Raw genomic sequence first — 27809 nt, 5'->3', positions numbered from 1 at the left:
TTATTTATTTATTTATTGAGAGAGAGAGAGAGAGAGAGAGAGAGAGAGAATAAGCAGAGGAGGGGCAGAGAGAGACAGGGACAGAGGATCCAAAGCAGCTCTGAGCCAACAGACAGAAGAGAGCCTGACGCAGGGCTTGAACTCATCAACTGTGAGATCATGATCTGAGCTGAAGTCAGACGCTTAACCGACTGAGCCACCCAGGCGCCCCTTAAACTTTTAAATAAACTCAGTTTTGAATCAGTGTATTTTCATATGTGAGTTGTACGCTGATTTTGTTATTGTATAGACACAGTCAAACCTCTTGGGCAGTGGACTCTCACTTTACCAATCTAGAAAAATCATGATCTGAATGTGGGCTGTGTTGCCTGTTGGCTCAAAAACACATGTATCAGAATCAAGTCCGTCCTCAAGGCAGCCTTTGATGACCTCTCTGGATTCCAGACCCAGAGCTGCTCAAAGGCATGGCTCCCTTGGAGTCACATGTGAGGATGGCTTCTAATGCCCAGGCCTTTGTTCTCACTATGGAAAATTCTTCTTATTCCATCAAGACCCACCAGAAATCCTACCCAGTGCCTCCTTTCCACTCTTATCTTTTTGATGAAAGCCCTTTTTATTAGTGTGAATACAGTTTTTGGTCCCTGAGGTCAGCACTATGTTTATACCCCACTTAACAGGGAGAAGAGTGGGCCCGGTATCCTGGCAACTATGTCTCTATCTGTTTCATTTACTATCAGTCCATTAGGCAAGTGCAGCCCTCCACTATTTGTTCAATTGAGGTAAATTATTGACCTGAGGCCCCACCCTTTTATTTGCTCCTGTATTTAGACTACGTAGTTTTTGTTGGTCACAGATTCCCTGGATATTTTTGGGGCATCTGGGTGGTTCAGTCGGCTGAGCGGCCAACTCCAGCTCAGGTCACCATCTTGCAGTCTGTGAGCTCCAGCCCTGTGTCAGGCTCTGTGCTGACAGCTCAGAGCCTGGAGGCTGCTTCGGATTCTGTGTCTCCCTCTCTCCCTGCCCCTCCCCTGCTCACGCTCTGTCTCTCTGTCAAAAACAAACATTAAAAAAAATTTTTTTTTTTTTAAAGATTCCCTGGATATTTTTACCAGCAAAGGGGACACTGTTGCTCTAGTACCCTTAAAATTTTGACTCCTCTTTAAGGGAGAGCTTTAGGAACAGCGAAAAGGAGATGTCCTTTGCCCCAGGACCATATTATTTTGAAATAACTGCAAGACAAAGATGCTTTAAAAAAAAGAAAAGAAAAAACCCATGTAGAGAAGGTCTGATTTCAGAACACTGTTACTTCAACAGAGTGAATTCTAGAAAAAGAAGATCTCCAGGTAAAAATGTCATTGGAAATAAACTCCCCTGGAGGGTCTGTTGTCAAACAGAGCTGGTGGGTGGTGAACCAGTTACCACTTTGCAGGAGGGCAATGCAACAACAGGTATGGAAGTTTTAAAAACTCCATTTTGGGGCGTGTAGTCTAAAGAAATCAAACTGTGAAAATTCTGGCACAAACATGCCCAGCTCAGCACTGTTTCTCAAATAAGGACAATTCCACTGTCCAGTAATACATGAATTGGTTAAGGGACATGTGCATAATGGGACTGAATAGCAACGGGCCATTGAAAATGTCCCAACGTTCAGTGTTTCTACATTCTGTTTAAAACATGTTGTTACAGGAGCGCCTGGGTGGCTGGTCGGTTAAGCGTCCGACTTCGGCTCAGGTCATGATCTTGCAGTCCGTGGGTATGAGCCCCGCGTCGGGCTCTGTGCTGACAGCTCAGAGCCTGGAGCCTGTTTCGGATTCTGTGTCTCCCTCTCTCTGACCCTCTCCCATTCATGCTGTCTCTCTCCGTCTCAAAAATAAATAAACGTTAAAAAAAAAATTTTTTTTTTAAATAAATAAAACATGTTGTTACAGGTGCGCCCGGCTCTCTCAGCTGGAGGAGCGCACAACTCTTGATCATGGAATTTTGAGTTCGAGCTCCACCTTAGGTGTAGATTACATACATGCATGCATGCATACATACATACATACAACATGCTGTTGCATACATAAGTAACCAAGAGGGACTCCTGACTGGCTCAGTTGGTAGAGCAGGCGACTCTTGATCTCAGGGTCATGAGTTCAAGCGCCACGGTGGACATGGAGCCTGCAAAAGGAAGGAAGGAAGGAAGGGAGAACTGAAAGCAAATATCCCAAATATTGGCACCTTAATGGTCTGCCTACAGAACATTATCTCCAGAACTCGTACAAAGCATAGGGCATAGTAAACGCTCAGCAATGCTGGAAACAAAATGCATACGTGAGCGAACAAATTTCAACATATTTTTGACCTAATGAACAGGAGTTTTCTTTGAAAAATGGTAGTGTGGTATTTCCTTCTTTAGAGTTTCAGGTTCCGAATTTTCAGGAGGAACCTCCTCCTCTCCTAAGTTAAGGATATCACAGAAGAAGGCTAGACTTAGGCCAAGCATCAGGCGGCACGAAGATGGCGGCCGGCCGGCCCCGCGCCCCGCCCCCGAGCCGAGCGCCCTCGAATTGAGCCGAGCGCTCCCGAGCGTCTCCCGAGCATCCCCGAAGCCGGCAGGAAGCTCGGGAGGCGCGCGGGTAGGAACGACCCCGCCCCGGAGCCTGGGAGCGGCGCGCCCGCGCGGGGGGGGAGGGGAGACCGGATGTGAGTGGAGCGGCCATTTCCTGTTTCTCCGCAGTTTTCCCCAGCTTTGGGTGGTGGCCGCTGCTGGGCTCCGGCTTCCCGTTGGCGGAGGGCGAGGCGGCGTGGACAGCGGCCCCGGCACTCCGCGCCCCGCCGCCCGCAGCCGCGCGCCCGCCCGCCCGCCGCGCCCCGAGTGCGCCGCTTCTCGCCTCAGCGCCCGGCCGCCGCCGCGGCCCAGCGAGCGGCCCAGATGCAGGCCATCAAGTGTGTGGTGGTGGGAGACGGGTGAGTGCGCGGGTCGGGGCCGGGCGGGCTCGCCCGGGGTCGGAGCCGGCCTCTCTGCCGCGCGTGGCGTGGGGCGCGGGCCGCCCCTCACTACCCCCGGGACCGGGCGGCACGGGCCTGGTTCCGGCTACCCCCCCACCTTTTTTTTTTTTTTGGTGGGGGAGGGGGTCGCCGACCCGCGGCCGGAGGGAAAAGTGAACTCCACCCTCCCGCCTTCTGTCGGGCCCGCTGATCGCCGGGTGGGACCCCCCAGCCGCGCCGCCACCCTCCCTCGTCCGCCTGGACACCGGTGGGCTTGGAGTTGCTTTTCTCAGAAAACGACCCCTTCTGGGCTTTTACATCAACCTCTCGAGCCCGGTTGAGAGCTTCCGTGTGTCCCGGCGGTCAGGTCGATAATACCGGACGAATGTTTGCCTGGGCGGGTTTGGTGGCCCTAAACTGATTTACCACGGGCTATCTTCCGCTTGCACTTGGCCACTTGTTAAGATTTTTTTTTTTAGGTGATTATTTTTACTCTTAACGTGGAGAAACTTCTGAGATTCTAGCTGCGAGGAGTCGGGTGTGATTAAGACTGTTCTTTTCTCTGAACGTGGTGTGGTCATAAAAAAAAAAAAAAATTGGCTTTCGCTTCTTGCATTAGGTATGGGATGTAGCAGAACAGGCTCCCTGAGCGGAGCTGCCCTGTGACTCAAGGCATTTCTTTTCATTACTGTCTGTGGTGGTTACAGGCCCTAGAGGAAGACAAGACTTGGCTTATGCAGTTTTTTTTTCCTCCTCCCATAGAAACAAGAATCTCAGTGTAATCCGAGCAAAATTGTGTGTCTCAGCAGGGCTAGAGTAGTTGAGTGTTAACAAGGAAGCTCCAAGAATTACTACCAGTTTCATGAAATTCAGAAGGCGGTGGGTGCGTTTTTCAAGTTTTGTAAAGTCGAAGGAAGCGTTCTGGCATCGCTCTGTCTTTTGATTAATATTCCCCAAACTTGTCATTAGGACTGATGTGGCTTTTATGCCTCTCCAGTTGTGAATTGGCTTTGTTTAGATTGTTGCAAATTAGACATTCGAAATTGTTTCCACAGCTAATTCAGATGTGGGTACAGTTGAACTGATTTTTAAAAGATGCCCATCTGGGATTTGTCAGAGTCAACATGTGAAACATTAACACTTCATGGTTCTATGTATATAGCCAACAATTACACCTCCCACCTATTTGGGAATATGTATGGTACCTTTTTTTTTTTTTTTTTAAACCCTTCAGAAGAAAGTTTTATTTTCATCAGGGTGGGGGGGAATGTTCAGTTACTTAATAGGGAAGTCAGTAAACTGTTTAAGTGAAGTTTAAATTTAAACGTTTATCAAGTTGTCTTAACGCTTTAAGTGAATTTCTCTTAAAAATTAAAAATGTTGGGACGTCTGGGTGGCTCAGTTGGTTGAGCGTCCAACTTCAGCTCGGGTCATGATTTCGTGGTTCAGGAATTCAAGCCCCTCGTCAGGCTCTGTGCTGACAGCTCGGAGTCTGGATCTTGCTTCAGATTCTGTCTCTCTCTCTGCCCCTCCCCCTGCTCATGTTCTGTCTCAAAAATGAATAAACGTTAAAAAAAATACCAGAAAATATTAAAAATTAAAAATGTTCAATCAGTAATGCTTAGAATATGAAATAATACTAGTTTTTAAAAACGCCAAATTGCTGATAATTCAATAACCCTAGTAATATCCTATGTAATATCCTTAATTGAAAATTTCTGGAACTAAAACATAAGCACAGCAGATATATTTAACGCCTACAGATTATGGACCTCTGCTGTTTGTATTGGCTTGTTTACCTAGTCGCATACTTGTTGAACGCCTACTGTGGGATCTGGATCCTTCCTTCAAGTCTCTACCCCGCTGCTTAGGGGGAAACCCTGGGCATATCAGTCATCCTCCACAAGACAGGTGCCTCAAGTTGAATTTGTGAGGATTAAACCAGATGCTGGATACGAAGTGCCTCCCAGGTGTCTGCCCTGTGCGGAGTACGTGCTGTTTCTCTTACTCCGAGGCACTGAGGGACTCTGTGAGGGGAGTGGTAGGCATAAGACAGTTCTTGGCTTGGCTTAAAGTTTTCAGTTAGTTTTTTTCGTATTTGACATTGATGTAGACTGGGGGGCTAAGAATCCTGTTAAAAGTGGATTAAAAAAATGTAAGGTATTTATTTATTTTTAAAGATTTATTCATTTATTCAAGTAATCTCTACACCCAGTGTGGAGCTCGAACTCACGACCCCATGATCAAGAGTCGCATGCTCTGCCAACTGAGCCAGCCACGTGCTCCCTCTGTTACTTTAAGGGACGGCATATAGCAAACGTTACTTCAGTGAAAAATTTAGACACATGATTTTCCATACCAAAAATATTTTTCTGCTTTTACCCAAACAAAACATCAGCCTGATGATATGGTTGGAATGTTCTTTTATTCAAAAGTTGTTAAAGCTGTAAATGTAGGTCTACATTTTGTGGGGCAGAGAACTCCATGGTGGGGAATCTGAGGCAATTAAGGGCAGTTTAAGCAGTAAAGGCAAATTGAAATTGCACAAATTGCAAGCTTCCTTATTTAAAAAAAATATTCTTGGGAACTACAGTTAGAAGCCATGTCATAATCATATTAGAACTAGGATCAATTAGCCTATATCCTTCTTATGGATTATTTTCTATATAGCAATTCAGTTGGCATTGAGTACAAAATGTGAGCTGAAACTTTGATACTTTTTATGCTATTAATCCTTCTCTTGGTCCTAATTCTGTTAGTCCTTCTTGAACACAGGGTCTGTCATTCTTATTTGATGGACATCTGCCCCCAAGATTCTCTCAGTTTTACTTAGGTAAGACAGCATCTCACATTCAGATATTGCTAAGCCATTCAAAAAAAAGTTTTTAATGTTTTTAAATTTTATTTTGAGAGAGAGAATCCCAAGCAGGCTCTGCACCGTTAGCACAGAGGCTGATGTGGGGCTTGAACCCACGAACCATGAGATCATGACCTGAGTTGAAATCAAGAGTTGGGAGCCTTAACTGACTGAGTCACCCAGGTGTCTCTCCCTAAACCATTTTTTTAAATGTTTATTTATTTTGAGAGAGAAGGCATGAGTGAGCAGGGGAGGGACAGAGAGAGAGAGGGAGAGAAGATCCTAAGTAGGCTCTACAGTATCCAGAGCCTGACATGGGGCTCAAACTCATGAACCGAGAGATCACCACCTGAGCCAAAATCAAGATTTGGGTGCCACCCAGGCACCCCTAAACCATTTTTAATAGTGTTGTTTTGGCTTTTTGGTTGACCAGAAGGCTGGGAGTGAATGAAGCCCCTCTTAGTTCACTCCAGATTGGGCTAGTAGTCTCTCCAGCCCAGTGTCTAATTTAGGCATTGCTGTCCAGGAATGTTTTTAGTTGAGCATAAAAAATACCTTCCATGATGATGTCATCTTTTTAGGAATGCACCAGTTCCTCTCTACTTGTTTCCATTGAACAATCACTGATGGTCCGATCCATGAATTTAAGTGCTTCGTGAATTGTCTGTGTGTTTTGCCTTGAGCATGGGGTTCCATATGTTTGTGTTTGACCTGTTGTAAAGGTGTTTGAATTCTGCACTGGCTTCTAAGTTTAGATTTGTTTAAAAAAAAAATTTTTTTTTTTTAAATATTTATTTATTTTTGAGAGAGAGAGTGTGAGCAGGGGAGGGGCAGAGAGGGAGGGCTACACAGAATCCAAAGCAGGTTCCAGGCTCTGAGCTGTCAGCACAGAGCCTGATGTGGGGCTAGAACTCATGAACTGTGAGATCATGACCTGAGCCACCCAGGCGCCCCTAAGTTTAGATTTGTTGTTTGACTCTGATCTTGGTGGTTAAAATTATACGTATGCTTTTTTTTTTTTTTTTTTTTTTTTTACTTTCAAATGATAATCCCAGTAAAAGTTTGGGGTTGGATTCATTAGAGGAGTATCAGGAATCCATTTTTAGAGAACTTAAAGCCACTTTTTATGATGTTCTTTCTTTTGCATTAATCATCTAATGTATTAGTGCCTCCTACTTTTTCACCTCTGCCTCACCAGGTAGTTCTTGTAATTTTTAGTCTTCCTAAAAAGGAGATGTTTTATCAGGAATCCTGCTACCGGGGCAATTACCGCATGTCATCAGAAGAATATTTTTCCTTCCACATCTAAATATGAAAAGCTTCAGAGATACAGAAAAGTTGAAAAAATTGTGTAGTGAACACCTGCCACTTAGATTTTGTAATCAGTATTTTGCTATATTGATATTGACATATCTTCCCATTATCAGGGCATATTTTAAGAGGATTTGATTTTGAAGAAGGATGAGGCTGATATGCAGTTAGATAAAAAGTCTTTTTTGAACTTTTTTGTATCTTCCGCAGATCCAGATAATAACTATTCTAGGATTGGGTTTGGTGTTTCTAGAAGGGGGAGGGTTTCCTCTGTAGCTTAAAGGCTACTTCAGAATTGGACTCTCTTAGGGGTAGCATCTTCAGCCTTGAGGGTTCTAGAAGCTCCACAGTTTTTGAATTTTTTGAAGCCTCCAATGGTGATAATGGCTGGTTTTCCTAAGTTGGTTATGATGTCCCTGTTAGTGACAATATCAAAATTTCACATTAGGTTTTGTGTTTTTGTGAGCTAAACTACTCTATTCATGTATTTCCTGAATTTATTCTTTGCATGGTTATGCATTTACTGAAGGCCTACAATTGGAGAGTTCCCAAACCCCATTTCACAGGGTAAATTGAGGACTTTCATTCAGGGTCTTTCACTGATGCAATAAATATGAATATATATTTAATACTTTCACATTCCACTATGTTCTGTTAATATATCGTTAAGAACTAGGTACCTTTTTAAATTTTTATTGTTTTTTAAAGTTTATTAGAAAGTGCATGCAAGTGGTGGGAGTTGCGGGAGGGGCTGGGGGGGAGACCATCCCAACCATCAGGCCCCATGCTGTGGGCGCAGAGCCTGATGCGGGGCTTGCACTCATGAGCATGAGATCATGACCTGAGCTGAATTCCGCCGCTTAACTGAGCCACCCAGGTGCCCCAGGATCTAGGTACTTTTAGACAGCAATACAGGCTCCTTATTTTCTCATTGGAGAAATCTGGTCTTTGAGTCCTAAGATCAGTGTATCCTTTTTTTTTTTTTTTTTTTAAACGTTTGTTGATTTTTGAGAGAGCGCGAGTGGGGGAGGAGCAGGGAGGGGGATAGGATCCCAAGCGGGGCTCTTCACTGACAGCAGCAAGCCTGATGTGGGAGAACTCATGAACCATGAAATCATGAGCTGAGTCAAACTCAGAGACACTCAGCCTGTTGAGCCACCCAATAGGTAGGCGCCCCTCCCCTCCAAATTTTAAACGTTTCCTTGAAGTTCTCCTAATGGGAAAATGAAGAACATAATAGGGACATGAGTTACTGGCTTTAATCTTTGTAATTTCTACTAGAGCAGGAGAGGCACAGATAGGCTTAAAAAATGTTACTCACATAACTTTCTTTCAGTAGATTCGTGTTCATTTTCTACAGTTGTGGCAGCTTTCAAGGATTAAAAAGAGGTTGAACTCCGTGGTAGCATATATAAAAGTGGAAATTCCAAACCAGATAGTAACTTTCAGAGGTTCTTGGCCGCATCAGTCAAGGTTGTGACCAAATGCAGCTTCCATTCGTCGCGTGGGAGCTGTGTTGACTTTGGCCTCTCGAGTTTATTTGTGGAGTGTTTTTAAAAGGAGTGGATAAATAACACTAATGGGAGGTAAATCACCATTATTTTTTTCTTTTTATCTTTTTTTTTTTTCAACGTTTATTTATTTTTGGGACAGAGAGAGACAGAGCATGAACGGGGGAGGGGCAGAGAGAGAGGGAGACACAGAATCGGAAACCAGGCTCCAGGCTCTGAGCCATCAGCCCAGAGCCCGACGCGGGGCTCGAACTCACGGACCGCGAGATCGTGACCTGGCTGAAGTCGGACGCTTAACCGACTGCGCCACCCAGGCGCCCCATCTTTTTATCTGTTTTTTTAAAACTAAATATTTAAATCAGCGTTTGGACATGTACTTAATTAAGTCGGAATTTTATAATTTAATAATTTCTTACAGATTAGTTTGTAGCTGTAATGGTTGGTAATAAAATTCCAGCCTATCAGGGTATGCCAATACCTTGAATTCCTTTGCAGTTAAACCTTTCAAAAGATGATGCCTCGGCTAAAGGTGAAGTTTCAGGAAAAGAGATGTTAGAGCTTTTGGGTTTTTTTTTTTTATTATTATTAAAAACTGGTTGAGTTTTGGGGCGCCCGATGGCACCGTTAGGCGTCCACCTCTTTTTAAAGAAAAATTTTTTTTTAACGTTTATTTTTGAGACAGAGAGAGACAAGGCATGAACAGGGGAGCCTGGTCAGAGAGGGAGACACAGAATCCAAAACAGGCTCCAGGCTCTGAGCTGTCAGCACAGAGCCCAACGCAGGGCTCGAACTCACGGACTGTGAGATCATGACCTGAGCCGAAGTTGGACACTTAACTTACTGAGCCACCCAGGCGCCCCAAGATCTTAGAGCTTTTGAAACAGAGTGGGTCATATTTATAGTAATGGCTTTGTTCCTATACATATGGAAGAGATTTGGGATAGTACTCTTAAAGGAAGTACTGCTATGACGTTTTATCATAACCGTTAAAACCTTTATAGCCTCTTATCCTTGATGTTAAGAGGCAGTAACTATTACATTTTTACACATTTGTAATTTTGAAAAGAGGCTCAGCAATGATGGCCTTAGACTCCGTTCTCTTCCTCAGCTACCACATCCAGCCCATGGCTGGGCCATCTTGTTCTGCCACACGCCTAGGAAGCTCTAGAAATGGCCCACTTCTTTTTACCCTGAATCTCCTTCGTTGGTTCAAACCACTCTTGTTTTTCTGTCTCCAGTCCCAGCTTCCTTCCTCAGTCCTCTTTTCCACACTGCAGTTGGAGGCTGCTTCTAAAAATGCAAATTTAATGGTTTCTTGGCAACTAAAAACTTTCTGGGACTTCCCGAGTAGGATCAAGTCCCATGTCCTTAACAAGAAGAGATGACAGCCTCCTCAGAGTTTCCTTTGCTGCTTCCCCCTTAGTTCTTGGTTCTTCATTTGTGCTGGGCTTCTGGGCCTCCCCATCAATGCTGCTGTTTTTGCCTAGAATGTTCCTCCTGTCATGTCCCCATTCCTCCTAGGTTTCAGCGTACATTGCGACCTCTATCGGCTCCAAGACTAGGTTAGATCCCTTTGCATCTTAAAAAATTTTTCTTTTAATGTTTATGTTTGAGAGAGAGAGAGACAGAGTACGAGCAGGGGAGGGGCAGAGAAAGAGGGCGACACAGAATCCAAAGCAAGCTCCAGGCTCTGAGCTGTTAGCACAAAACCTTACGTGAGGCTTGAGCTCACGAGCTGTGAGATCATGATCTGAGCTGAAGTCGGATGCTGAACCAACTGAGCCACCCAGGCGCCCGCCCCCCCCCCCCCGCCCCTGCCACTGCCCCCTCGCCTTTTTTAAAGTAGGCTTCACACCCAGTGTGGAACCAAATGCAAGGCTTGAACTCCCGATGCCGAGATCAAGACCTGAGCTGAAATTAAAAGTCTGTTGCTTAACCCACTGAGCCACCCAGATGCCCCTAAAGATACCTTTTTTTTTTTTTTTTTAACTAGGCTCTACACCCAACGTGGGGCTCAAACTCAGGACCCTGAGATCAAGAGCTAGATGCTTTAGGGACTGAGCCAGCCAGGCATCCCCCAGACCATCTTTAGTAACACTAATGACTGCACTCTTCATTTTTTCTTCGAGTTTTTTTTTAAATGTTTACTTATTTTTGAGAGAGACAGAGCGTGGGGGTGGGGGAGCAAAGAAAGAGGGAGACATAGAATCTGAAGCAGGCTCCAGGCTCTGAGCCGTCAACACAGAGCCTGACACGGGGCTTGAACTCACAAACTGTGAGATCATGACCTGAGCTGAAGTTGGATGCTCAACCGACTGAGCTACCCAGGCGCCCCTATTTTTTTTTTTAAGTTTTATTTATTTATTTTGAGAGAGAGTGTGAGTGGGGCAGAGAGAGGGAGAGGGAGAATCCCAATCAGGCTCTGTGCTGTCAATGTAGGGCTTGGTCCCTCCAACCGTGAGATCTTGACCTGAGCCAAGATCAATAGTCTCATGCTTAACAGACCAAGCCACCCAGGTGCCCCATGCACTCTTCATTTTTTTACTTTAATAACTGCACAAATGGGGCACCTGGGTGGCTCAGTTTGTTGGGCATCTGACCTCGACTCAGGTCATGATCTTGCATCCGTGAGTTCTAGCCCTGTGTCAGGCTCTGTGCTTGTCAGCTCAGAGCCTGGGGAGCCTGCTTCAGTTTCTGGGTCTCCCTCTCTCTCTGTCCCTCCTCCGCTCACACTCCGTCTCACTCTCTCTCAAAAAATGAACAAACTTTAAAAAAAAAATAACTGCACAAATTCCATGAAGTTTTGTTCCTTGGAATATCTTCAGTACCTGGTATACTTCCTTGCATAGCACACACTTTGTTGGTATAGATTGAAATAGAATTCACGCTTTCAGTAGTTTTGTGATGGAGTTGGTAGTTTTGCATCCATTTTACAGTTGAAAAAACTGAGGCATAAGGGAGTTGAAACTTACAAAAAAGTCCAGCCTAGTAAGTGATACAGAGTTGGTCCCGTGTCTCAAATCTAGGCTAATGACTATGGATCTCCGCCTCCTGCTTATATAGGTTTGACATTGTAAGCTTTTAACAAAATGTATGGTCAATGAGTCATTTTTGTTGAGAAAGCCTTTAGGAGTTGGGAGCTACTTCCTGATGATGTAATGTAATGTTTGAGTCTGTGAGGTCTTCAGGGTGGGGGAGTTCTAATTTTTAAGCCCTTAATAATGTTATGAGTAAAACAAGTATTGGCAAACCGGATGGGCCTGTAATCTGTCTTCGCAGAGAGGTTTTTGCCTTAAGCTAAGAGTGCTAAGAAAATAGAAAAGCACTTAACTTCTTTATGTTGAATCCTAATTCATAGTAGTTGCGATTGGACAACAAATTCTTACAGCTCAGAGCTTCATTGTGTGAGGAGAGCATTTATATCGCTTCTCAGCCTTCTGGCTAAGATAAAGTATAGTAAGGAGAGCATTTAGTGAAAACTTAGGCCGGGGACACAGGCTCTCAGAAGCCCCTGAAGTCACCCTGAGAAATGTCAAATTTGGAACTCATTTTTTGGCTAAGGGCACAGTGATCTTAATTTGTAGGTGATATATTCTTATGAAAATTTCAAGTGGTTGGAAGACTCCAAGCCACCAGTCTGACCTCTGCCCCGTGGTACACTGTATCCCCCACTAGTGGTGCGGGAGGGCCTTCTGTCTCTGGAGAATTTCTACACGATTCTTTTTTACTTTCTCCTCTTTGCAGCTTTGCGAAGTTTATGCCAGCGTCCCTGAGCCGTTAGTTAATACGTCTGGAATATATTGTGTTAGCCGCTCTAAAGGCTTATGGTGATGTGTGAGGATGGGGGTTGCGGAGTGGCAAATGAATACAGATGAGTTAAAGTGAGTTCTGTATGGCTCTTTGTGGCTCACAGTTCTGTGTGCGGTGGTTAGTGACTAAGCACTCTGTTAAGAGAACAGTCATTACTGGTGCCAGGGGGAAGGCTTTAAAAGGTGGTGGGTTTGAGCTACCACTCTGAGGCTGCAAAATGTATTACTTAGCAGCCAAGTGGAAGTTGCAGAGGAAGGCTGTGTTTGCATATTAGGACGCATCAAAGTGATTTGAGGATAGAATTGAAGATGCTCAGATGAGAGACTCCTACACATAGTCGCAGAAGAGACTTTCCGTTTTAAACTATCGTTCCTCTTCAACCTGTGCTTAATTAACAGCTGGTTCTGTGAATGCTAATTCCTAAGCAGAGCAGGAAGGCTCCTTTTTGAGAAATTCGAGTTTGTTTACTTTAAATTTCAGGATAGAAAATGTGTAGGCTTCAGTAGAAGGTTACAGAAACTGTTTAATGCTAAGTACTTGGTGTATACTTCTTGATTTTTTTTCCTGTAAGTTTAACAGAATAATGAAAGAATTACATTCATGTTGACTAAGCAACTTACATCGTTGTTTTTCTCTTTCCTTAGAGCCGTAGGTAAAACGTGCCTACTGATCAGTTACACAACCAATGCGTTTCCTGGAGAATATATCCCCACTGTGTAAGTATCTGGAGTTAAATAAGGAATTTACTTGTGATGTGTTTTTTTAGTTCTTTTGACCTTTGTTTTGCTGTAAAGGCATTCTTAATTCTTACATGAACAGATCTGATTAGTTTTCCACTTAAACGTGAACATTGACCAAAGTCTGATTAATAAGAGAATCAGGCTTTTAAAAAATACTTAATCTGATGTAAAGTTTGTGCGTTGTGATGAAACACACAGCTTTCCTAATTGGTTTTTAGACATTCAGGAAACAAAGTTAACAAACCGAAGTGTGAAGACTGGATACAGTAAGAGTTTCATTCATATAAATTTGGCACTCGAGCATCTGTGTGTGAAGGATCAAGGAGCCAGAACATGAAATAGTCTGTTCTATTGTGATTGGCCTTTTCTGGCAAGTGATCCCAATGGTTCCATGTCACTGTTGAGTTATCAGGCTGTGGAACTGAAACAGGGTGGTGCTGGGGGCAGTTACGGGAGGACGGAATTGGCCACTGAGCTGTTTATTCCCTCTCCGCAGCAGAATTGGGTGGAGATGGAAGTGTTTTTCCGATGATAGGATTACTAGGGAGCCCCGTGTAGCACGTCACCCTGCTCTGTCCTCACAGCTGCCATCCTAGTAGAGGAAACACCTCAAGTCCCACCCATGCTGACCTTGTCGAGCACAACATGTGCGCTGCAGTGTTGCCCAAAGTTTTGCAGAAGTGGGATCATACTGTCCGTGTTGTTCAGGTTTTATGGTGGGGACTTTCCTAATCTACACATGTAGGTAGAACTAAATCATGATCACTGTAGGTGACTTTGAACTACTGTACACTGGTCATGGGGTTTGTTTGGGTTTTTTTTGCCGTGTTGAACATCATTGCACACGTCTTTGTGCACATGTGATAGATGATGACAAGTGGAGGTGTGCCAAATCCAGAGGGAATGGATATTTCGATTTCTGATAGGTTAACTACCCATGTGCTGCCCAAAGGCTGTACTTGGACCAGCTGTGACTGAAGCCGGCTCCTCTGGTTGGACTGTGGGTGACAGGAGTTGAAAAAGTTACTTTCTCATTTGCATTTCTGATCCCCGGTGGGGTTGAAATCCCTCAAATGTTCACTGTCCATTTGTAGTCTTGTGTGGATGGACTGTTGAAATCCTTTGCTTATTTTTTTATTGAGATTTTTTTCTTACTGATGGAACTTCTGTGTACAAGAAATATCAATTCCTCTGTCTCTCCTTTGCCCTCTGTCTCTTTGAACTTCATTATGAGGTCTTCTGCCATAAAGAAGTTTGACTTTTTTTTGTTTAAAAATTTTTTTTTAGTATTTATTTTCGAGAACAAGCATGAGCAGGGGAGGGGCAGAGAGAGCGGGAGGGACAGAGGATCCGAAGCAGGCTCTGCACTGGTAGCACAGAGCCCGATGCAGGACTTGAACCCGTGAACTGTGAGATCGTGACCTGAACCAAAGTCGGACGCTCAACAGACCAAGCCCCCCAGGCGCCCTAAGAAGTTTGATGTGTTTATGTAAATATGCCACTCTACCTGCATGGAGTTTTATGTCCTGCTTAGGAAGACCATTCCTACTTCAGTGATGCAAAAGTAGGTTTTCTAGATTTTTGTGGCTAACGCTTTAATCTTTAACTCATTTAGAATTTATTTTTTCGTACAATAGGAGGCGGGCACGTGATTCTTTTTCCCAGATAAAAAAGTCATGATCTTGTTCATTTGAATAATCTGTCCTTTTCTCACAGAAGCAGAATTACGATACCCCAGACCTTGTCTTCATGGGAGCTAGTGTGGTCGTTAACGTTCGTTAAGCCACATCGGAGCCTTACTCAGACTTCGGCTTTGCCGTCGCAGTTTAGGAAGTCCCTGAGTTTCAGTGTCGAGAGTGTGTGAAGGTGGCTTCCAAAATTGTATCTTACAGGCTGCTGTATTGGGTCCTGTTTGGTACTTGCCCTGGTTTGAATGGCAATGCCAGGTTTTCTTTTTAATGAAGTACTTGGTGGTACTTGTGGTTTGCTTTGGTTTTGTGGAAGTCCACCTTCCTTTCTGCCTGTCAGCCAGGCTTTCCTGGGCCTCTGCTTATCGTTAAGTAATCACTGGGGTGACTTGGTATGCATGTAACCCAGTACACTCACTCTGAAACGGTCCACCCCAGCCTCTCATATTAGGTTCATTTCATGTTCCCTTCGCGCTTGGGTCGCAGGCCTGGCTGGATGACCACGACCTGACTAATTGTCGCCCTGACTCAGTGCGGTGGCTCCGTGCCGCGCCACCTTGCTGAAGATGAGCCACATGTGGATGTGAAAAATCTCAGCAAGTGGGATTTGAAAGAGAGGGACTGATTTATACTCTGTTTCTCTGGGGCAGAAGAATCTTAATGTCCTGTTGAAGAGGCAGAGGTTCCTGTTGCTGCCACTGCTTTGTTTCGGGTACATTGAGGAGCTTGTCCTTTGTTTCTTGGGCGAGTTTCTCCAGGTGTTGGTTTGTTTCCCTTACACTCGTCCCAGTTTCCCTCCAACATTAGCTCCGCCCCCTGGCCCGGCAACCCCCAGACTGCACCTGGCCTTGGTGCATCTCCTCTGGGGCCCTCGCTGGGACAGTCACTCGAGTCCCTGATCTGTGCCCAATGCTCCATGGCTAAAGACTAACCATTTTTACTCCATTCTGCAGCTTTGACAACTACTCTGCCAATGTTATGGTGGATGGAAAACCGGTGAATCTGGGCTTATGGGATACAGCTGGACAAGAAGATTATGACAGATTACGTCCCTTATCCTATCCGCAAACAGTAAGGATCGTGACTGATTTTTAATGTGTCCTTTAGAATATATGATTACTGAATATGAAATTGCACATCACCTGTGGGTTTGCTTGCACAGTTGGCCCGTGAACAACACATTTGAACTCCACATGTCCGCCTAGACTAGGCCTGTCGGTACATTTCAGTGAGTATGTTTCTTCCTCCAGATCTGAGGGAAATTTTTTCTCTGGCTTACTTTAGTGTAAGAACGCAGTACCTAATGCACTTAACATATGACTGTTGATGTTACTGGTAAGGCTTCCAGTCAGTAGCAGGCCATTAAATTTTGGGGAACTTTTGATTGCATGGGGGGGTCGGCACCCCTTACGCTTCCCCCCCCCATCGCCCCCCGTGTTGTTCAGGGGTCTGCTGTATCGCCATCTTTGGGGCATCCTGAGTAGTAGCAAGCTCATGTTAGTTCAGTAGCATGTGTCCCCTACGTGCCAACCCAGAGTTGGCTTGTTCTCATTTCTCTGGTCTTAACCTGGTATAGAATATGGTGCTGTGCAGTTTACATGCTTCCATTGTTGCAATTTGTTTATTTATATATGTATTTATTAGAATTTTTTTTAATGTTTATTTTTTGAGAGCTAGAGTGTGAGCAGGGGAGGGGCATAGAGAGAGGGAGACACAGAATCCAAAGCAGGCTCCAGGCTCTGAGCTGTCAGCAACAGAGCCTGATGCGGGGCTTGAACTCATGAACCATGAGATCATGACCTGAGCCAAAGTCAGACTCTTAACCGACTGAGCCACCCAGGCGCCCCCCCCCACCCTTTAAATATTTATTTATTTTGAAAGTGAGAGTGTGTACAGGGGAGGGGCAGAGAGAATTCCAAGCAGGTTCTGCTCCCTCAGCGCAGAGCCCAGTGATGAGGGGCTCGACCTCCTGAACTGGGAGATCATGACCTGAGCCAAAATCAAGAGTCGGATGCTTAACTGAATGAACCACCCAGGTGCCCTGTTAGGATTAAGGCTTTTGAAAATCAAGTTAGTGACTTGTCTTTTGGGTTTAGTATTATTTTTTCTTTCTTTTTGTTTTTTTAATTTTAATTGGGCTCCATGCTCACGAATCTGAGTTCGAGCCATACGTTCCACCGACTGAGCCAGCCAGATGCTCTTTAATATTATTTTTCTATGTTACTCATGCTCCTTTTTCTATGGCTTTATTATTATCATTTATTTTAATGTTTATTTTTGCGAGCATGGGTGGGGGGCGGCAGATGCAAGGGCAGAGAGAGAAGGGAGACCAAGGATTTGAAGCAGATTCTGTGCTGACAGAGCCACATGCAGGGCTCGAACTCACGAACCATGAGATCACGATCTGAGCCGAAGTCAGACGCTTAACCGTCTGAGCCACCCTTTGGCTTTAGCACTTACATCTTCTCAGTGTAGAGTCAGGTTTCGGTTTTGTAAAATTACGTCCACAGTGTCCAGTCAGAAAAACTTCTAGATTGTTTTGCTTCCATTTCAGACGATTAAATGATCCGTGTACCAAAAGCTAATGAGAGTTGGTGGAAATATGCTTAGAGGCCTCTTTTCTTTAAATTAGGAATTGTCTTCTTTGCATCGTGTGCTTCTCTCATTACACATTTGTTCTTCGTCTTGAAAGTATTTGAAAATAACTCTGGAGACTCAAGTGGCTAACCAGCCGAAGGAATATGCACTAGCACAGACTCCTTAGGTTTCCACCCTGCGCCCTTGCTTCCCAGCTCTGTGACCCTGGCAGATTTCCTCAGGGCTCTAGTTGTCACCTGTCTCGACATAGGATTAGACGAGCAGTATGTATAAAGCTAACAGAAGGGTCCCGGTACGTCACAGACACTCCAGTGTTGTTGCGGTGAAGACGCACATCTGGAGAGCTCTTCACGTCCCAGCTGGCTGGGCCCGAATGACTAGAAGTTGCTGTGCGTGCTCTCAGCAACTCTGGATGACCAGAGGGGTCAGGGTCAAGGAGACACCCTGGAGAAGGCAGGTGTCAACCCTTGGATGGACCTGACCGTCACCATCCTGGGGGCGTAGTGTGGGTGAACATAACCATAGTTCTAGTCTTCCCAAATCTTTTGTTTTTAAATTTAACTTCCCGTTTTTAGTAATGATAGTTTTTTTTTTATACTTTTGAGTACAGTTTTAGAATGCAACAGTCATTGTCTTCTGTATTTATTTTCTCCTGGAGGAATTGCCAAATCCAGTTTCTTTGAGCTATAGATTTTTGCTGAGTGTCCTTCAATTGTAACCAGAACTATAAAATGGGAGGTTTGAATGAGTGCTCAGTTAATCTCCAGCTAAAAATTAACTGATTAAGGTTTGAAAATCAGTTCATAATCACCAAATGGTTTGAGTTCTTCAACATGTTTAGGAAACTCTTCTGTCCCCAATGGGTGCTTGATAATTCCAGATTTTAAATGGATTTGCTAACCTATTGACAGAGTAGGAGTCTTTAACCCACTGGATCCATCTGGAAGGGTGGGGTGTCACTTCTGAGAAGTGAGAGCCACCTCCTGTGACTCACGGTCCGGGCAGGGTGTGGCCTTTCTCTCTGAGGGAGTGGCTCACAGTAAGTCAAAGGTGACTTGGCAAGGTCCCTGCTCTGTATGCCAGAACACACGCAGGTAAAGTGACAGATTGAATCAGTCCGCAGGGTGTTGTCCTTCTGGGGCAGGACTTAAACTTTCTGTGTCCCTTCTGTGTAAGGTGCTCTTTTCCTGCCAGACGCTTGAACGGCTAAGGGGGTGAGGCACGACTCTAGCCCTCAGATGGCTCACACGTGCTGTGTGACACATCACGCGCCAGCAGACGGGTGTCCTGGGCACTTTGAGCAGAGAGGAGAGCGGCTGTGTAGCAGTTAAAGATGCGCCCGCTGGCCTCCTGCGGATGAGGACGTTTCATTGGCTCCCGGAGGGGCGGCCCCAAATGCGGAGATTGGTGCCTGGAAGGTCTCCTTCCTTTGGGCCACACTGTCCCTGCAGGGGGAACAGGCCCGGTGGCTGCCGGCTGGCACCTTGGCAGCGGGGGTGCCTCTGAACTTTGTACTGACTGGAACGTGGTCTCTGGTTGTTGGCTCTACAAGGCCTGTTTATGTGGCTTGTCCGTGACCGTGCTCAGACCTCCCCTGAAGGGCCGGTAGACGATTTTGTATCCACATGTCACCCTTAGGGCTTGGCGACCCCCCAAAATAGATGTCATGTTTCCTGTGGGCATTTAATGCTGCTGTCCTCCGTTGGGCAGCTTGGGTGGCGAAGTTAGGTCTGTTTAAGGCATTCGTTTTTGCGTTCTCCAGAAGATGGCGAGCAGGTAGTCCTGTTCAGTAGAGATTGCCCTCGAAAGTTTTATTTTTCTAAATTAAGTAATCCTTAGGGCTTTCCTGTCCTTTAATAAGTTATCTTTATATTCTCTTTTTAAAAATGTGCCGTAATAGGGGCTCGTGATGGTTTGGTGGGATAAATGTTGGGCTCTTGATCTCAGCTCAGGCCTTGATCTCACGGTTGGGAGTTTGAGCCCTGCATTTGAAGTAGGCCCGACGCGGAGCCTGCTCTCCTGCACGTTCTTTGTGTGTGTCTTGAGTTGATTTGTCACCGTGGCAGCGTGACCCGTGTGGTGCTCGGGCCCAGCATCGTGCGTCGTGTCGAGTCAGCTGCGTTTGCCTTTTTGTCCAGGACGTGGTGTGAGTGGGAACCTGTGTGCCTCGCCGGGGTCACGAGGCCTGAGCTCCGTGCGGGTCCGGAGAGACCTGTGCTCCCCGAGGCGCCGGGCCTCTTGTGTCCGGGCCTGCGGGGGCCCGCGGGGACCTGGGGTGTGTGTGCGCTCAGCTCGGGAGTGCCGGGTGGTGGCGCGGAGGCAAGGAGAATGGCTGTGTTTGGCTTGGCCGTTTGGATTTTCACCTGGCTTTTTCTGCTTTGTTCGGGTGGCCGCCTCTACCTGTGTCCTCCGGCCACAGGTCACTAGGAACACACCTGTGGCTTGAACAAAGTCGGGTTTGTTCCTGTGCCCCAAACGAGACCTGCACCTCGGGGACTGTGGGGTGTGTGATTTGGGTGAGGGCTTGCTCTGGATTGGGTGCTGGCAGGAAGTAGGGTAGCTCTGGGGCCAAATCTGTGACTGGTGCAGACACCGTCACACAGTCTCGTTGGCTGCGAGAGGGGGCGTTTGGGGTTTCTATAGTTTGCACGGTGACCTTGTGTTTGTGGTTAGACAAGATTGTTAAGTGGTCTTCTATTCGTTTCTTTGCTTCTGGTCTCATGTCAGCATGGTTGCGTGGTCTGACATGGGCGCTCTGGGAGATTGTCACATTCAGTGGGAACTCGCCGTAGCCTGGCTCCTGGGGTTCGGGGCTGTCCTGCTCTTTCTCCTGAGCAGCTCCCCATGGGTGCCACACACACAGCATCTTTGCTCTGTCCTGTTTGCGCCCTGGTCCTTTGCCCGGTTCCTAGAATGTCTGTAGGAAGAACTATTCCAGGCCTGAAAGTAAAAGCCGGGCGGAAGGCCTTAAGAAGAGAAGGAAATGAGAGGGAAAGAGAGAGCGCGCACGTGCACGAGCAGCGCTAGGGTGTTGGGAGATCCCAGCCACCCCCGAGTCCCCTCCCGTTCCACCAGGAACCTCTCTGTGGTGCCCCCCGCATGCCTGGTGGATGCGGTGGACCTGGCCAGTGAGGGAGCGGTGTTTGCGACCCGGAGCAGTCACTGAAGGCCTGGCGGGAGCCTGTATGGTCGGGAGTCGGCTGCCGGTGTGAGGAGAGCAGCGTCCGGGCCGGAGGGAAGGGGAGCCCGTGGCCTGGGGAGGCCCGGGCAGAATAAAGAGGCTCCAGGACACATGGGAGGAAGGCTGGGCCAGTCCTGCTGCAGGCGGCCCTGCCATGGAGCTCCGGCCTCCGGGGACCCCCGTGGACATCGAGACACCTGCCAAGGTCGAGCAGCAGGAGTCTGTGCGGGGTGTCTGGTTGGGAGGCCAAGGCTGCAATGAATCCCTCCTGGAAGAGCAAAGTGTCAGAAGGACTAGACGTTTTATGATTTCCATGTTATTGTTTTAGAAGAATTACCACATTATTCTTTACACCTTTTTAAAGCCTTATTTAGGCTGGGGGAAGAAGGAGAAGGGAACGGGCAGATGGTGGAATGTTAACGTAGGATGGAAAAGCATGTTTCTAGATCAAAAAGTATGTTTTAAAAATTGAAAAAGGTAGAACAGATGTGGTTGGAGGATATTTTGGAGCTGCGTTTTTGTGGCCAATCCCCAGGGGTCCCTGTGTCACCATAAAGAGTCGGGAGCACAAATCTTTAAAAGTAGCCCATAGATGAAGGTGGCAACTTTAATATTCTCAGAATCGTGGGTCAGAGAAGCTAGAGAGAGAGAGGAAATTAAAATAATTCTCTTGTTCATCTGTTAAAAGACGTGTGGGGTTCTGTGTTGCTTGAAGAGCAAGTCTTTCTTTCGATTTTTGTTGCAACAGGGGCGAATTGAAAGCCCTGTGGTGGCCGCTGGAGGTGCCGTCCCCTCTGGGTGGCCGTCCCGTCCAGAGCTGCAGGGGCTTGAGGGGGGGGGGGCGCAGTTCAAGTTCTCAGTGCATTGACACCGTTCACTCAGATCCTCTAGCTCCCTGAATTCGATCCGCACTTGCGGAATTTGGGGGGGAGAGTGAGCGCCAGCCTTGTCACCGTCACAGCTCAGACCCAGCAGTGCTTCTTGGGGCCCTTTCCTCCCAGAGGCCCGGTCCTACGGACAGATGCGCCTCCCGTTGGTGGCTGCTGCCACTGGGCCTGTGTCTCGGAACATGGACAGAGATCTTTGACCCGTGTGTCTCTTGCTAATGGACGCACGGACACGCCTTTGCTAAGGAGGAACGCACGCTTTCTGCACGTTTCCTGAGTGGACAGAGCCCGTGCGCTTCCTCGGGCGGGCGGGCAGGCATTTGTGTCATCAGGCATGGTGGCGCTGCTGCCGGAACAGGAACCTTCTGTGTGCTCCTGTGGGTAGCCCCCCCCCCCCCCCCCCCCCCCCGCCAGAGTGTGCCTGACCTCTGTCTTCATCATGGCCTTCACAGGTGTGATGGAGTTTCGGTGGGGTTTGGCATCACAGATGCTAGATAGTCCTCTGCTTTGGGATCCTTTGGGAGGGTTGAGACAGAATTCTGATGAAGAAGAAATAATGGATTGTGTTGACTTTTACTTTCCTCAGTTTTTACTAAACTCAAACACAGTTCTCATGCATTACTAGGTTGGAGAAACGTATGGTAAGGATATAACCTCCAGGGGCAAAGACAAGCCGATTGCCGTATGTAAAACTTTCAGTCGACTTCAGTTTCAAGCTTTATCTGTTCTCTCGTTTCACTTAGTTCCCCAGGATTTCCTCTCGAGCCCCACGTTCCTTGAGTGCTTTGTGTTCACTTCACTCGAGGTTGGGTTTTGCTTGATGAAATGTGCTTTCAGTGGAGCGAGACAGTTTACCTACTAGCTCGAATTAAAGCGGTTTGTGAACTGCTTGCTTCCCTCCTCCCGCGTGGAAGGAGGGACCTTCGTGAGGGGCCTCCCAGGCCGTCGAGGCTCCACGTGACGCCCACCCACCGTGGAGCGGGACTGAGCATGGCTGCGGGCACCTCCTCCTCCGCTTTGGTGTCCCCTGGTGTCTCTGGTGTCCGGGGCGCGGCTCTGCGGCTGAGCTAACCTCCCCCTGCTTCCAAATGATGTAACCCGGTGCCGACCTGCCGCGGTGATTCTCCGACGAGCCTGTGCATGCGCTAGCGTTGGTTAAATGTCATTTATAAAAAGCTGTTGTGTGGGATGTTTCTTTCCCTTTCCAGGTACAAGGGATCAGCTGGATGATTGAAAGTGCTAGCTTGGGAGAAGATACATTTCACAAAGTAGCAGAATTGCCTTTTTCTAGGAAAGGGATTTATAAACCTAGCATTTTAGAAACTCTTAGGCATTTTTAATACAGCTAAATATTTAAATGTGACTCTTGACACAATAGAGTGGGGCAGAGGTTTTACGTTTAGTCGGAAATCCTTCCAGGTATTTATTCTGCACGGACTTTTCCTCTGAATCTTTATTTCGGCTACGACTGCCCAGCGTCGAGTCCTCCAGAGCCCTGCTCGGGGCTGAGAACCGACAGCTGGGAAGATGCCGCTTACACCCGGGAACCTCCGTCACGGCGGAAGGTGCTCAGCGAACAGCCGGACCCCACTCTGTGCCGGGGACCCCGGTGGCAGTTCTTAAAGCAGTTTAATTGCAACCCCAGCGGTCAACTGAAAGTGTACTTAATGTGCACCCGGGGAGCTTAATGAAAAGCGTACCATTTATACATTTTTTTTAAAATCAACTCTGCTTTTGAAAAACAGACCACGTTTTACAGAAATGAGTGGTACCTTGACCCTGGTTTGGGTCCCTGTATATAAATAAGAGCATTAAAGTTGCCAGTGGGAGTTGGGAGTGTGAAGGAAGAGGCCTCCTGGGGGTCTGATTGGAGGCCTCTCCAGCCTCTAGGAAATGCTAGCACATTCTAGTAAATCCTCTCCCCTCTTCTCGTAAGTAGCTGGCTGCTTCATGTGCTGGTTCTGGTCTGGGAGCTTCTGACAGAACTGAAGGGTTGTAACCAGGGAGTGAGCTTTAGACACGGACTGCTGGTGCATAACATGCACTTCGTCTTGTGAATCGTCCCCACAGTGTTTACGAAGCAAAGCGCGCTCGTCACCGTGAGATCATTTCTAAATGCCTCTCTTTCCTCTTTATAGGATGTATTCTTAATTTGCTTTTCTCTTGTGAGTCCTGCGTCATTTGAAAATGTTCGAGCAAAGGTAAGCCGGGATGTTTTAGACCAATGTTTTGTTACATAGTGTCATCTTTGGGAGGTAAAACTACCATTTAGTGATAGAAATTTTAATGATTTTGTAATTCTACTTTAGGTAGATCAATTTTTGAAATCATTGACTTTATTATGTAGAATTCTAAAGTTCAGGGTCTGATTCAGAAACGCTGCATCCCTTGTTAAAATAACACTTTCGAGTCCATCTGATGGAGTCATCTGCTAAAACAGCGGCCATGACTTTCCTCTCCTGCGTCTTTCACACACTTCCAGTGAAAAGTGCCATGTGCGGGATGTTCGTTGTGATCAGGGATGTGTCCAGTGAGAGTAGTGGTGGCAGGGCTAAGACCTCAGTCCACATACATAATTCAGGCTCACTGTTGAATATATGTAGGTAGGATTCTCAGAGTTCATGTAAGAGCTTGACCCATTTTACCAAAAGGTAGTTTTTTGGGGAAGGAGGACCTTCCCTTCCTACCCCCCCTCCCCCCCCCCCGACAAGTAGAGCCTGTTCTGTTGGGTCTTTAGTCTTGGAATCCTGGTTTGCTGATCAAACACCCACAGGTAGGCAGGCCTGTGGTTCTTGAAAGTATTGAAGGGGGGGGGGGCGTGAGCACGGCAGGGGGGGCGCTTCCTGCCAAAAGGGCTGAGGGACTAAGGTGGGGTGGTGGGGTCAGTTGGGCACCCGGATGGGTATCGTTTAGGCAAAGAAAGTTCATGAGGGAGGGGAACGTGTCATGACTTTCTTCTCTCTTGCATCTAGTGGTACCCTGAAGTGCGACACCACTGTCCCAACACCCCCATCATCTTGGTGGGAACTAAACTTGACCTCAGGGACGACAAAGACACGATTGAGAAACTGAAGGAGAAAAAGCTGACTCCCATTACCTACCCGCAGGGTTTGGCCATGGCGAAGGAGATCGGTAGGAAATCCTTGCATTTTCACGTCTGCTTTCTTCGCACGGGTTTTATTTTCGTGACAGACTGGACTCCAGTCTGGGGAAGTAGAGAGCGTGTTTTCCGACTCAGGGTCGTGATGACGCTCACCAGGTGGGTGCAGGGTCAGGGCTGCCCCGCTGGGCCACACGTGCCGGCAGGTGGCGGGGCCCGGGGAGCTGCTTCTTCGTCCTTGTCCGGGTGAGAAGAGCGGGGCTGAAAGAGGCTGTCTCCCGGCAGGTGCTGTAAAATACCTGGAGTGCTCGGCGCTCACGCAGCGAGGCCTCAAGACAGTGTTTGATGAAGCTATTCGAGCGGTTCTCTGCCCCCCTCCCGTCAAGAAGAGGAAGAGAAAATGCCTGCTGTTGTAAATGTCCGGGCCCCTCTCCTGCCCTGCCCCCCTCAGAACCTTTGTACGCTTTGCTCAAAAATGGTGGAGCCTTCGCACTCAATGCCAAGTTTTTGTTACAGATTAGTTTTTCCATAAAACCATTTTGAACCAATCAGTAATTTTTAGGTTTTGTTTAAAGTGTAAGACTTCAAACTTTCACATTATATTAAAATTTAGCCCTAAAATGGCAAGCTTTTTTAAAGCCTTATTTTTCAGAAGCCCCTATTCTTGCTCAGATTAAGAGTTGCCAAAATACCTTGTGAACTAAATTGCATTGTTGTGCTGAGAACACTAAGCACTAAACCGTTTAAGACCTTTGTCTTGCTTGAGAAGAGACCGCAGCCAGCCTCTCAAGTTCGGACGCACAGACCCCTGCTGGCTGGTCTCTGCCGGGAGAGCCCCCAGCCTCCTTCCGGAGACTGGCCGCCTGGCGCAGCCCGGCCGCCCCCAGCACCGAGCTGTGTGTCCTCCTGGAACGAGCGTAATGACTCAGCTCTCTGATCAATCTTTTTGATTCTGTAGTGAGATTTTTTTTTTTTAAAGTAGTGTATTCGCTTTTGCTGAGATTTGGAACCGCCCTCTGGCTCCCGCCCCTGTGATGAAAGGGTCTGCTGTGGCCATGGGCACCTGGGGAGGGTGTGCGGGCCACGGGACGCGATCAGAGGACGAAGACAGTATTCTGACAAAACACTACACTGTGCACGTCATTACTAAACTGAAAGTGTCACGGGTAAAATCTTAAAAGGTTAATTTCTGTCAGATGCAGTAAATGATGAAAGGTCGGTATCATCACTAAGTGTTTTAAGCTTTTTTTCTTAGACTCCATCCCTCCTGAGATCGGGCATTTAATTCATCTTTGAACTGGTCGTTCCCATAGTTGCTGACTTAGTGCTTTTCTTATAGAACCCCTTCTTAATGAGCAATATGCCTCCTTGTATTATAAAATCTTTCTGATAATGCATTAGACTTTTTTTTTTTTGTAGATTTAGTGAAAGTGCATTCCTGTTCCCTCGTTACTTTATTCAGAGCTAATAAGCGCTTTCCTTAGTTTTCTAGTAACTAGGTGTAAAAATCATGTGTTGCAGCTTTACAGTTTTTGAAATATTTTAGATATTCCTAAACTATGAACTTTCGTAACATCACTGTCTTGCCAGATCACCAGTACTGTACCTTGACTAATGCTGACCCTCCTCCTCGCCGCCTTCCCCCGGACACACGCTTCCTGTCGCTCTGCCTAATCAACCACGTTCCTTTGGGTCTGTGAGGTTCTGTAAGCCCGTGCTCGTGCTAACCAAGTTCTGTACAACTTACCCGCTGGCAAGAATCCAAGGTTGGACCTTTCAACCACTAGAACAAAGTTTTTTAAATTGACCGTTGCAGACTTGTGGAGTGTTTTTACATTGATCTTTTGCTAATGCGATTAGCAGTTATGTTTTGCATGTGTGACTTAATAAATCCTTGAATCATATGACTGTAACACTTGAATTCTTGAGAGCTCGAACGACCTCCTGGGGTATGTGTACGTTTGCCTCACCTGAAATCCTAGGCGCTTGGAAACACTGATTTCCAGTGCAGGTTTTCATGCTGGGGGACGGGGAGAGGCTCCTCCAGGGGAGAAGCTGAAGAGTCAGCAGGGACCGGTGGGGAGTCGGGCTGGGTTTGGGACCTTCGGATGCGGGTGGGGCGTCCACATGGGTGCTCGTGCAACTGGGGCCAGAGCTCTGGGCTAAAGCTGGCGGCTGTTGGAAGCCCGAAAAGGGGGAAGGAGGCCGATTATGACCTTAAGCCTGAAACTGTACTTCAATGAACAGGTAATGTCAGAATCCATTTTCTAAATCCTTTATATCATTCTGAAGATTGCTTTATTTTTGAGTATTTTTTAAAGATGTTTTTAAAAGGCAGTTTCAATACCATGTAGTTCTGAAGGTTTGCTACAAAAACCGCTGTCTCCCATCACACCCTCCCCCAAGGCAACCAGTTTGGGTTCTTTTAACCTTCGTTTTATCTCCATACGGCTAAGTGATGTAGCTTTTTACCTACCAGTTTTTATCACCAGTTGCTTAGCAAAGAGGGATGCGTAGGGCCGGGTGTGGGGGAGAACACAGAGCCCCCACGCGGTTCCCAGCTCCCTCCCCACCCCAAATCTCCCCGTGTTCACCGATCCAAACCGCCAGCTCTCTGGACCCGTCCCGCTGGGTGAGGCTTCGTCACAGAGGCGCGCGTGCCTGACGCGACCGCCGGCTCTTTGCTTCACCCTCCAGCCCCTCTCCCCTCCGTGGGGGTCTGGCGAAGTCACAGGACTTTGGTGCTGGTTGCAGTTTTCAGTTTCAGCCGTTACCATTGGTCCTCCCGGGAGCCCCGGCTCTTTCCCAGTGGCACCCCGCCCCCGGCATACCTTTCCTTCCCGATCCTGGTTGGTGTTTGCTATTTAGCATCCGTGTTACTGTGCAGATGCGCCTGGCTGAGCCACTGAGGAACAAGACTGTGCTGCACAACTACTCATTTCTTTGAGGATAATTAAGACTATTTGCTCTTCTGTGTGCTTCACGATTTAACTGCAGACTTCCAGCCGATACCGAAATTCCTCAGGATGTTTGCTGAGTTTCAGCAATTTGCATTTTCCTAAAGTCTCAGAATCCTCTGGCCACCACTTTTCTTGTGTGTCGATGTTTTTGGTTTGTTTTTTTTTTTTTTGAGTTTATTTTTTAGTAATCTCTACC

General features: G+C 46.9%; 2 protein-coding genes across 4 annotated transcripts in view; one reads left to right on the top strand and one right to left on the bottom strand.

Annotated features, from left to right (window-relative positions):
- The first annotated feature begins 2690 nt into the window (after positions 1 to 2690).
- On the top strand, positions 2691 to 26557 carry RAC1 (Rac family small GTPase 1). Its single transcript, XM_047089460.1, has 6 exons — positions 2691 to 2949; positions 13104 to 13175; positions 15841 to 15958; positions 23692 to 23754; positions 24526 to 24685; positions 24939 to 26557. Exons 1-6 carry the CDS (start codon positions 2915 to 2917, stop codon positions 25067 to 25069), a joined length of 579 nt encoding a protein of 192 aa, XP_046945416.1. The 5' UTR covers positions 2691 to 2914; the 3' UTR covers positions 25070 to 26557.
- The window catches only part of DAGLB (diacylglycerol lipase beta), a 38909-nt gene continuing 36696 nt past the window's right edge, over positions 25597 to 27809 (bottom strand). For all 3 annotated transcript variants that reach the window (XM_047089457.1, XM_047089458.1, XM_047089459.1), the window contains one exon: positions 25597 to 26828. In XM_047089457.1, the coding sequence (XP_046945413.1) occupies positions 26816 to 26828 (13 nt within the window). In that variant the 3' untranslated portion in view covers positions 25597 to 26815. The remainder of the gene's footprint in view (positions 26829 to 27809) is intronic.

The sequence above is a fragment of the Lynx rufus genome, unplaced genomic scaffold (genome assembly GCF_022079265.1).
Source record: "Lynx rufus isolate CCGP_SWC_20201006 ecotype Redwood Valley unplaced genomic scaffold, mLynRuf1.p SCAF_27, whole genome shotgun sequence".
In the NCBI taxonomy this organism is placed as follows: Eukaryota; Metazoa; Chordata; class Mammalia; order Carnivora; family Felidae; genus Lynx; species Lynx rufus.
This window is presented reverse-complemented; position numbering and strand designations above follow the sequence as displayed.